This window comes from Haliaeetus albicilla, chromosome 21, assembly GCF_947461875.1.
Source record: "Haliaeetus albicilla chromosome 21, bHalAlb1.1, whole genome shotgun sequence".
NCBI classification, from domain to species: Eukaryota; Metazoa; Chordata; class Aves; order Accipitriformes; family Accipitridae; genus Haliaeetus; species Haliaeetus albicilla.
Genome location: NC_091503.1, coordinates 25,272,640 through 25,284,704, shown reverse-complemented (window position 1 = coordinate 25,284,704; position 12,065 = coordinate 25,272,640). Strand labels below are relative to the sequence as shown.

Below are 12,065 nucleotides of genomic sequence, written 5' to 3'. Positions count from 1 at the left end.
ATAGGATAGGATAGGATAGGATATGTGGTGTGACCAAGCAGGTCTGTCCTCTTTTGTGTCCTCCTTCACATCCCAGATTAGAAAAATAGTATTCAGAGACTCTTAAGATAATTGGAAGTGACCTCTGGAGGCCATATTGTCAAACCTCCTATGCAAAGCAGGGGTAGCTTCAAACTTAGGTCCTGTAGACTGTATTCATAACAAATGTTGCAAAAGATTGTCATCTGATAGGATTGATCTGCACATGGTTACAAGCAAAAGAGGCATTCAGCTTCACAATACCTCAGTGACAACATGCTTATTCATGTGCTAATTGAATCCCTGGCCCCTAAAGGCATGCCCTGCCCTGGCCTTGCGAAATTCAGATTTTCATTACATTGAATGGGAATATACTGCTGCACACAGAGCCTTATATTGAAATGAAGGACATGGCTTGCCTGCTAAACAAGTGGACTAGTTCAAGCCTCTAAGGACATTCAGTACATATTTCTGAATCCAAAACAAGACTAAACTGTCATGTAATAAATGGGACTGTTGGACTGAAAGAAATGAAACAAATGACAAAAACAGAGTAAGGATCTTTTTTTCACCTACAACATTTATGTGGAGCAAGCACTTACTCATTGTCTGTCTTGAATTTAATGTATGACCATATGATATAGTATTGGGAACACCTATTTAAACCAGAAAGGTAGCTATCTGAAACCAAAATGAAAGTCTAATCATAACATCTGGACAAGAATCTGACTGGGAGCAGCCAACACGGATTTACTAACGGCAATTCATTCCTGACCAAAATGATTGCTTGCCCATGGGCAAGCAATGGACACTGGATGTTGTACACCCTGACTTTAGCAAGGTTTCTGATGCAGTCTGCCATGGTCTTGCTATCACCAAACTGATGACCTATGAAGTGGATAAACGGATGATGAAACAGGTGGAAAAATGGCTTAACTGATGGACTCAGAGAGTCATGATTGGCATTCATGAGACTGCTTCTGGAGTACCATGTCCAGCTGTGAGATCCTTGGTACAAGAAAGATATTGACAGAATGGAGCAAGCCCTGTGCAGGGCTGCCCAGATGGTCAGGGGACCGGAGCACTGAGACCACTGGGTCTGCTCAGCGTGGAGGAAAGAAGGCTAAGGAGAGACTTTATTGCTGTCTACAACTACTTAATCAGAGGATACAGAGAAGACGGAGGCACCCTCTTCTTGGAGGTGTATGGCAATATTACGAGATGTAACAGACACAAGTTGGGACATGGGAAATTCCAATTAGATAAAGCAAAAACTTTTTACCCTGACGATGCTCAAATACTGGGACCGGTTGCCCAGAGGAATTGTGGCATTTCCATCCTTAGAGGTGTTGAAGACTTAACTGGACAAGTCCACGAGCGACCTGATCCAATTAGACCTGCATTGAGGAGGGGGTTGGACCAGATTATGTCCAAAGGTCCCTGTCCACCTCCATTATCCTGATTCTGTGATCAAATTATGCAGAAATGTCTGAGCTAATGCTGAGCTCACTAATTCCAGGATAGGAAGCAGTATAACAGCATAGCTATTATACTGCTCTGGTCAGGCTTCTGGAGACTCGGCGCTGTTAGCCTAGGTGCTGCTCCACATCCAAGTGACTACACTGTTTTGGGGATCCAAGCTCATTTCATTGATTGCAGACCCAGCAGTAGGAGCGGAGCTGACTTAGGAATTGCCGCATGGCACTGCACGGTGTGATGCAGATATGTCCAGAATAGAATTATAACTTCAACTCTACAACAGGACGAGTGTGGTCAGACAGATTCACCATCTTAGAATGGCAGTGACATATTGGAGTGTAAAACTTTCATTTTGATCTTTATCTTACTGAGGAGAAATTACTTCAGGCTGCCACATTTGGTGTCATAGTTTTCAAGTTAAAAATGAGAGTCAGTTAATTGAAGTTTTGAAAGCATTCTGAGATCCTTACATATGAAGTGTAAAACAAATGCTAGGTTTTGTTATTCCAGATGTATAACAAAAATTAGAAGTAGAGAGCCTTTTCTGTGGCCTTATTTGTGTTTTTCTCCCCATGGTTACAAAGGGATGCTTTAACTGTCTATATATCTCTAAAAATATGTGTGCCCTAGATAATCAATTTGGTATTTGAAATAACCTGTTCCTTAACCACTTTTTTAGCTACTACTCAATGATACAGATGGAATTTTTAACTTTACTGGAATTAAAGGACTGCTTGGGCCTCCAGTGAGTATATGCTGCTTTATTAAATCTTCAGATTTGCTTTATCTTCAGTGTCTCCTTTTAAGTATCAGCTAGAGCTGAGTTTCCTATGCTTTAGAATTGTGTTCCTGCTAACTTCAGCACTAAACTCTGTGGAAGTACTTCAGGAAAAAACTGAATTCTGTGTGAATGAATTGCTTTTACATGTTAGTATGAAAGAAAGGAGTTGTCTTAGCTCTGAATCTGAACTATATGCTCAGGATGACAGACACGGGGAACTGATGAAATAATGGGGACCAAGGTTTACATAGCATTTCTTCCATTTTTTTTCTATGCTTGTTTTTCAAGCCTTAAAATGTTGGGATAAAGTATTTTGCTCAGTTCTGCTTGAGACTGCAACTAGGAGTGCTAGGCTCCTGTGTATGAGTTTAGTCTCGCAGCAATTACAACTGTGGAGGAAAAGCTGGAAATTTCATGAAAGAACAACAGATGTGAAATTTCAGATTCTGTTTCACAGATAGGAGTATAGCTGCAAAATAGTTCAGTCAAACATCTGAAATTCTGAATGCTTCTTGGTAATGATTTCAAATTCCCAGGACTGGATCCAAAGAGAAATCTACCTTTTCCAGGCTGTGGAGTCTATTCAAACTTGCTCGAAAGTCTACAATATATTGCACTTTGCAAAATTTTAATCCCCCCAAAGGAAGCATCTTACTTCACAGCTAGTTTCATTTGTGGACTGTTGTTTGTGAATTTTATTTTATCTGTCTTCTTGTTTGTGAGCCCGGTTCTCTCCCTCACATTTAATCCCTGATGAAACAAGGAAGACCAGAACGTGTGTACCTGATGACAGCAGAATTTCACTCTACATAGCCATAGTTTGAAAAAAACTTTTATCTTATTAATACAACTGTCCCAAAACAAATATTTACTAAATCTGTCAGTGAACTGGTAAGAAGGGCATTAGCTCCAATAACACCTTTTAACCTTTATCTGTTAGCCTAACATGCCTCTTTTCCACTTGTCCCATGGTAGGATGGCATCACATTATTGTGGCTGCATCCAGCTGTGCTTATGGTAAAACAGCTTTCATGGAAGAGCATTTTGGTGTGTTTCCTAAAAACCTGATTCTCCTAATCCCTGGACATAATAGGATGCCAGGATAGGATGGGTCCTCTCGTGTGAAGCTCTGTTGCTGCAGGTAGTCGCCATTCAAGCCTTAGATGGCAGGTTCTCAAAACAATATAGACGAGTGGGCTCATGAGCCCAGCAGCAACGCATTGGTTCGCAATAGCTGTTAGAGTTACGGTCCTAACAGAAAGAAGTAGGTCCTGCAGGTCGAAGCGCAGCTGCAGTTGGGAAGGTCTTTGAACCTCAGCCTACAAGCTCACCCTAGTCAGGAAAGACAGGCAGGCTCGTAGTGCCTCGGGTAATGCACAGCCAGGGGATCTGAACAAGAACTGAAGTGTCTCGCTGCAGATATCACAGTGGGGCAATCTTAAATACACCCAGTAGAAATCCAGATCCATGTTTCTATTCACAGCCTATTGCACACTCTATTTTCTATCCACAGACAACCAGGAGCAAAATGGCAAAGGTGGGAGGGCTACTGTGATCTCTGTGCTGGAATCTGGAAAAGATTCAAAGGAGGCTGAATTATGGTTGCATGCCTTTCATATGTGGAAAATGTCACTTTTCTTCAGCGTTTCCTGGTCTGTGTCCCTCCAGTTTTGGAAAGTAAATGCTAATGTCCCAGAAAAACTTAGAAGCGTAGGGCATTATGGAGTGTTCACAACTTTACCACTGGCCGAATGAAGTTCTTAATCCAGTTTCAGATCAGTTAATATTCACAAATTATGCAATACATGGAAAATGCATACTCTGTTTTGCAAGTCTGTACTATGTGTTTGTAAGGGGGTGAGTTTTTTGCATTTTGCAGGGGCCAGATGGCAAGCCAGGTCTACCAGGTTTTCCTGTAAGTATTATGTTCCTTGGATTTAAGTATTTTTCAATATAGTTTAATATTTAAAAAATTTATGTTGTACAGAATTTACACAAAGTCTAATAAATTTTCATATGGGAGACTGTAGGTTTTTATGGAATCAACACCTATGGTAGAAATTAACTCTGCCGGAAATGAAGCATACTGTGATACGCACATCTTGTATTCCTGCTTATCTCAGAATCAGTCCTGTAGTTTAAATCTAAATGTAACTGACTCTGATGAAAAATTACTACCTAAGGAAAAGACCTATGCCAAGAGAAACAAATGGAACAAATGGACTTCTAAAAGTTATCTTCATATGTATATGTAATTGTATTATTCTTTAGGCTTTTTTTGTCACCACTACAGAGTACAGTAAAGCCCTATGAGGTGTACCCTTTTTATTTTATCCTTGAGGAACCATTTATTATTTTTTATAATAACATACCAGTGCCACCATGGAAGTATTGCACAGCCATAGTATCAAAGATACGTTATACTATGTTACTTACCTATTGTGCTCAGGCTGCCACACCATAGAAACATTATCTGGCTTGTGACTTCATACAGTATTGTTTATACTATTATATTTATATTCTGTATAATGTGATAGAATTATTTTCCCTTGTTATGATTGTTTTACAGTTCAGACGCGTGCATATGGTCTCAGGATCCTTTGTCTATTGCCTGAGAATAACTAAGGAGAAAACTGGGAAAGCTGACAAATGATGTTGACAAAATGCTGGCAAATTGCCCCAAATTCTACAGAAGGTTGTTTACTAAGTCCTGGGTATTGTGGACTGCATAGGAAGCCAAAGAAAGGGGGAAAAAGCTCCTTAAAAATACTTTTCATTTGAAAAAGAGCTGATAACATTTTGAAAGTGATATAATGAATTCTTAGTCTCTCTGTCATTTACAGAATTTCTACAGACATGAAAATGCCATTCTTGTTCTTACCTCAGGTCTTTTCTTGATCTCTTCACTAATGCAGAAATCATGTAGACTTGAATTTAGTTCTTGGTGGGTAAAAAAAATGCTTCTGAATGCACTTATAATGGAAGATTGTAAAACATAATGTTATCTGAGCAGAATGTTGTCACCACAGAACAGAAAGAGAAATCATCTCATTTTCAAATATGTAATGTCTATTTCAGATAAAAAAAAATTTAAAGTACTGTTAAAAATATAGCTTCAGAAATTCTGTTGACAGTCAGCCTGGCTGAACGATCATGGAGGGAGAGAGAATAGAGTAGGGAGGAAATAGAGAATTTTAGGCTGAATTGCCACTCGTATTAATGTCTGCGTATTTCTCTGTGAATGTGTGTATCATCTACACTGTGATAAACATCAGGGAGCTTTTGGTTTGTTCTTTTTAACAGATTCTCCCTATATGATATTTGTTTGGGGGGATACTTTGATTCAGACAGCAATTTAGTCTTGTAAGAGTTCTTAGATTGCAACCAGAGTGATTCAAGTTCAAGTTTTCCAGTTATTTAAAATTAGATCTAGTAAAATGGCCTGGCTCCATATTCTTAGCAGATCTCACCATGGATTTACGTACTTGTTTTTGCTTAGGGCCCTCGGGGACCAAAAGGTGATACTGGTTTGCCTGGATCACAAGGACCCAAAGGACAACAGGTAAGAGAAAATGCACAGGGAAAAGTACATGATGCAAAATGTGTTAGATGACAACTACTTAGTGACATTAAAATTTAATGATTCTGATTTCACTAGGGATTGGCTTGTTAATAAGTTTATGTGAAAAATTTACTAAGTGGAAATTGAAAGAGTGCTAAACAAAATACTTTGATATAATACTCCTGAGAGCTAACGTTCCTGCCCCAGTGTTGAAATTCTGCAGTGCAGTATGCACTTATCAGAATAAGTTTGCATAAACATGAAACATGAGGTAACCTCTTCTTTCAAGTTGGTTGTCTGTGCCGACACCCTGAGATCCTAACCGAAAGGCCAAACAAAAAAAGATTAATCTTTTCCTCCCCCTTTGGCACAGAGGGCTTTGCCTACAGAATGAAGACTGCAGTTTTCCATTCCCATTGGAAGAATAAGACTTGGCGAGCTCTCTCCTTAGGGTCTTTTCTCTTATTTCTGCACAACAGTGTTTATTTGGTAGCACTGCTGAGAGGTGACTGAGGACTGACTCCGCTGTTTTGTAAATATTGCAGCTGTTCCGTTTTTCTTCCCCTTCTCATCTACGTGCAGGAAGCAGGGGAAAGGAACATCTAAGTTATTACAATCTTGGGGATAACAAAAAGAAAAACAAAAACACTTTCTGCTTATTCTTTGTAAGTAGCTGACCTCACTTCCTCATAAGTAATAGGAAGGCTTGGAAATGGTTGATTATGGTTTGAAGTGGGACTGTAGAAGAACAGCATCTTCATGGCTCAGAAGGAAACATCTCAGGCTATAAATACCAGCCCCCTTTTGTCACAAGGATTCCTGTTCTTTTATGGAGTGCATAAAATGATCAAGCTCAGCCTTAAAATCAGTTGGGTGGTTTTTAGTTTGGGTTGTGGGGTTTTTTGTTTGGGTTTTCTTTTTTTTCTTTTTTTTTTTTTGCTTCTGCTGTCCACGCTGGAAGGAGCTCAAAACTTTGAAGCCATTCTATTTTGTACCCACCAATGACGTAGTGATGTTACTGAGGTGTGAACACCAGGTTGTGCTCAAGAGTGATGAAGTTGGGAACCACAACAAAGCCGCACAGAGACCTAGAAGCATTTTGCTTTAAGGATCACGAGATGCTTCTGTCACAACCTCAGGTCCATAAAATCACGGAAGATAAAGTCAGTGAAGCCAAGCCTTAGAGAGACTCCGAAGTATCTGAAGTATCTTCAGGGAGACTCCAAAGATTTAAGAACCTGCAAGAGGAACTGAGTTATAGCACTTCCTGCTCAGTGGAATCAGCAATGCAAATGAGTTTTAATCAGCAATGCAATTGTTAGTTTCAAGCCAGATTTCTTCCATGAGAGATCTTGGGAAGGCTATTGTACCAAGCTGCCTGAGCTAGGAGAAGGAGAGTTACAGCTGAAAGATCCAGAGTGGGAACTGTGCACTGGCACTGGGGAATGGTAATTCATGGTTCTGGTGCCATTATTCAATGGAAATTACCCCTTGAAGAAGTGGAATGCAGAGGGTCATAATTTGAATGCTGGGAATTGGCTTTCGTTAAAGGCTGCATCATGCCAGGCACATAGAACGATTCATGCTTTCCTGATAGTAAAATCAGGACATTCAGTGTTCTATCAAGGTTTTACATTTCCAGCAGGATCTCCTGACCACTGTCTAAGCTGATGGTGCACAAGAAGACACCAATCGCCTGTCTGCCTTTGGCAGAGATCTCTTGTGAACACAGCACATTTCACATAGTTACTCTATTGAGAGCAATCAAAAGTCTTTTTTAAAAAATAAGTAGTTATTTATCCTAGGGATATTTACAGGAGCAAGATATTTTTAGTGTACTTTATTATGTTTTAAGAAAGATCAGCCCTTTTCTCCCCCAGAACCAAGCTTCACCCTACTCACATTGATACCACTTCATGTTTGATATCACAGCATGACTAATCTGTCATGCTTCAAACTGCAGTAATGCTGCTTTGACTTCTTCTGACTCATTGAGAATTCCTTTGTAAACACTGTAAAATAACTTTGATAATTGCAGGGTGAAAAGGGAGAACCAGGAGCTATCATTGCTGCTGATGGATCTTTAACCGAATTGTTAGGAAGAAAAGGGGAGAAGGTGAGCTAATACTGTGTTGTGTTCCTCCAGAATGTTTGGTGGCCTTGTTACCAGCCACCTCTGCTAGATACTGCAGTTCTCCTTGTCATTGCTCTATGTGTCTGTCCTCAACAGGGTGAAGCAGGAGTGGTGGGACCCATGGGACCAATGGTAAGAGATTTCCAAAGATGAGTGGACTCTTTTTTTTATTTTGCCTTGGTTTTACAGAAAATAGTAAATGTAAAGGTAGTTTATTTTAGCTTTTCATTCCTTCTGAGTAGGGATGATAAGGAGTATTCATGCTTCAGGATGCTCAATGTCCTTCAGAAAAGGATGTGGTTGTTACCTGTCTGGTGCTGTAAACTACTGAGTTGATTCAGAATTTAAATTCTACTAGCACAAATGTATCCAATACTATCTAAACAGACAGTGAAATACCATCAGAGCTAGAAACTTACATAACTTATGACTCTGAGTGAACTGGATTTGTTTAGCCCTGAAGATAAAAGGCTGAGAGGAGCTCTGATTGCTCCCTGCCACTGTCTGAAAGGGAATTATAGAACAGAAAACATCAGGTCCTTCTCAGAGGTGCACAGGAAAAAGGCAAGTTACAATGATCACAAGTTCCAGCAAGGGAAATTCCAATTAGATATAAAGGAAAAAACTCACGGTAAAAGTGGTTAATCACAGAGATAGGTGCTTGGAGAGATGGTGGATTGTGGAACAAGGTGCTGAGTGGCATGACCTAACTTGGAAGTCTGTCTTGCTTTGAGCAAGAGTTGGACTAGATGATTTCTAAAGGTTCCTTCCAATCTAAATTATTCTCTAATTCTATGATTTACATTAAAACAACTGACTACATCAGGCTCAATTTCGGTCGGTGCCAATAATTTGCAACTGCCTTGGATTCTGAGGAAGCTGCAGATCAGGCAGTAGAGTCAGACCATTTACCAAAATCAGGATTTAGAGGCCATTCAGGTACTTGGCCTGATATTTTTGACTGGACACAGAATGTTGTATGAAAGCACAAGAAATTACTTAAAAAATAAGAACAATTGCCCAGATTCAGTAGGGTTAGAGCAGGAATTAATTTCTTCTAGTCTAGTATTACAAAGATCAAGGATATTGAGTGTTTCTTTGCTTCTGTTTTTGATGTAACCTGGTCTCTGTTGTGCCCAACTGAATGTTAGTAGGTGTTGTTGTTTCTGTGCACCAAGGTGTGTAGGAGATTTCGCCATCAGTTTCTGTGGTCTTTAAAAGGGGCTAACTGTGTGTGCTGAGTAACTGCTTTCCTAATTACTGTGTACCAGAATACCTTGAGGGGGATAACCTCACTTACCAGAAAGGGAGTTCCTTTTCTCCTCCTTGTATGACTGCAAGATGAGTCTATCCTTTCACCTCAACATATATTGTGGTTTAACCCCAGCCAGCAACTAAGCACCATGCAGCCGCTCACTCACTTCCCCCCACCCAGTGGGATGGGGGAGAGAATCGGAAGGAAAAAGGTAAAACTCGTGGGTTGAGATAAGAACGGTCTAACAGAACAGAAAGGAAGAATCTAATAATGATAATAATAACAATAATAAAATGACAATACTAATAATAGGATTGGAATATACAAAACAAGTGATGCACAATGCAATTGCTCACCACTTGCTGACCAATGCCCAGTTAGTTCCCAAGCAGCGATCCCCCCAGGCCAACTCCCCCCAGTTTGTATACTGGGCATGACACCACATGGTATGGAATACCCCTTTGGCCAGTTTGGGTCAGCTGTCCTGGCTGTGTCCCCTCCCAACTCCTTGTGCCCCTCCAGCCTTCTTGCTGTCTGGGCATGAGAAGCTGAAAAATCCTTAACTTAATCTAAGTACTGCTCAGCAACAACTAAAACATCAGTGTGTTATCAACATTCTTCTCATACTGAACCCAAAGCATAGCACTATATCAGCTACTAGGAAGACAATTAACTCTATCCCAGCCAAAACCAGGACAACATAGAATCATAGAATAATTTAAAATGGAAGTGAACTTCAGAGATCATCTAGTCCACACCACTGCCCAAAGCAAGTCTGTTTAGCTCAGGAACTTGCCCAGTCAAGTCTTCAACATTTCTTAGGACAGAAATTCCACAGCCTCTCTGGGTGGCACATTCCAGTATTTTACAACCTTCAGGGTAAAAAAAAAGTTTGACCCTGTATTTATTTGGAATTTCTCATGTTCTAGCTTGTGTTCGTTGCCTGTCATCCTATTGCTGTGCACCCTTCAGGACATGTCCTTTTTCTATCAGCCCCAAACTCTGTGTTTACATCTTTTTGTACTGCCACGAGATGCTTCATCCAGTTCAGCATACCGACAAGGCCATTCAGAGGCAGTTCTTGCCAGCACTGGGGCGAATGATTACGCTGCAGGAGAATTTGGCACACAGAACCCATCTCAAGACTTTGCTCAGCCAGTTCCTCTTAGTGCAGAATTCTTGTTTGATCATCGCTGCTAATGGGGATGATTCATTTTGGTGTTGTCCCATAGAAAAAAATCCCTTTGTAGTCAGTGAGAGTCCTGTGCAGCAAAAACATGCAGACTTCAGAGTGCTGGGCCAGAGCCTCCGTGGCATAACTTATCAAAGTTTTCTTTATGATGGTTCTGTTCCACTTTGCACAAAGTAAGGCTTTGGCCCAAGAACAGCTTTGTGGTAGCTGGAGATGCTGATCATTCCTCTGTGCTGTTAGGGCACAATGAACTCATACATGAGTTTCCAAAATTTAAAAAAAATTCCCTGATAATTGCTCCGCTCCTTTTCAAGACTTCAGCTGGACAGAAGAGAGGATCACAGCAGCTTGCAGCAGAAGGAGCTACAGAGAAGTGGTGGTTTGGCAGATGACAGCTAGGGATAGTCAGGAGGTTAGTACTGTTAATACAAAAGCAGAAGAGAGAGACTGAATCCAGCCTCCTGCCACAAGGGAACTGAGAATCTTTTACCTGCTCGATTATGCTGTTCGCTGTCAGTGAAGCAGACCGTACTGAATAGGAGCCCTTAGTAAGAGCCACAGTGTTAAGTCTGCCCAAATCGGCTCTCTGCTGTTGTAAATGAAATTTCCTTTTCTGGTAAGCAGTCTCCTGTGGTTTCCTCGCTTCCTTCTTTCACTTCTAGCTGTGACTGCTGGTTTCTGTCTCAGGGAGTCAGACATCTGTCAGGAGCTTTGAGAGACAAATAGCAAAGGTGGCTCCAGCACAGTCAAATCTCACATTGTTGATGTTTATTTAAAGTCCAAGTTAAAGCATGAGATCCAGACACTCCTCTTTATTTAAACTAATAAAAAGTCTGTTTCCAGTCATCTTCATTGCTCAGTAAAGCTCAGATTTGCATATTCTGTAAAGGCTCAAACACTAGAAAGTGAAATAGAAAAATACCCCACAACATTTTGGATTTTTTCAAACCCTATTACTGGATATGGTAGCACAGAAGGGTGGGTTGAATCATTTTGAAAGCTTGGGGGCACAATATTGAAGTTCACATCTGCCAGACACCTGCAATCCATTGCCTGCTTTAGACACAGGCACTAGCTTTGATCGTATGGGCAGAAATTACCTTCAAACAGGAAATGAAATAGGAGTCTAATAAAGGTCCTACCATCTTCGAACAGTTTCAGCTGCCATTAGTGAGCTTTAAATTCTGATTACAGTGATGATGTTATGAATCAATATGTTCACATGTTAACCATTTCTGAATTTCATCTCTAATCCAGTCTTCATTTTTGGTATGATAAAAATTGCAACAATTAATCCATGAATTTCAGCTTGATGCTAAGATAAATCATCTCATCATCATCATCATATAAATTTTCCATGAATGTACATGACTTTTCAATGAAATGATATTACATAAAGGCAAGGGCAAACACTTGCCAGTTTCAAAAAAAAAAAAGATCGTGTTAACTGAAAATTCTATCAATATGGCAATAGTTTAATTCGTAAAATGGATAGGTAAGAGACTGGTATTTGAATCCAGATGGTATTCCCGTGTCAATATTCTGCTGATCAGATGAGATGCAAAACTCTGAGTATGCAAATCATCCAAGTATAAATTTCAGGCTATTTTTTGCAACCTTCCTAGCTCTTGCCCGTGCTCCTTC

The 12,065-nt window shown here is 40.2% G+C and overlaps 1 protein-coding gene across 1 annotated transcript in view; it reads left to right on the top strand.

Moving 5' to 3' along the window:
* Window positions 1-12,065, top strand: part of COL15A1 (collagen type XV alpha 1 chain) — a 157,466-nt gene that overhangs the window by 113,136 nt on the left and 32,265 nt on the right. Inside the window, exons 23-27 of the mRNA XM_069809271.1 lie at window positions 2,177-2,242; window positions 4,158-4,193; window positions 5,778-5,840; window positions 7,879-7,956; window positions 8,071-8,106. Coding sequence (XP_069665372.1) covers window positions 2,177-2,242; window positions 4,158-4,193; window positions 5,778-5,840; window positions 7,879-7,956; window positions 8,071-8,106 — 279 coding nt within the window. The remainder of the gene's footprint in view (window positions 1-2,176; window positions 2,243-4,157; window positions 4,194-5,777; window positions 5,841-7,878; window positions 7,957-8,070; window positions 8,107-12,065) is intronic.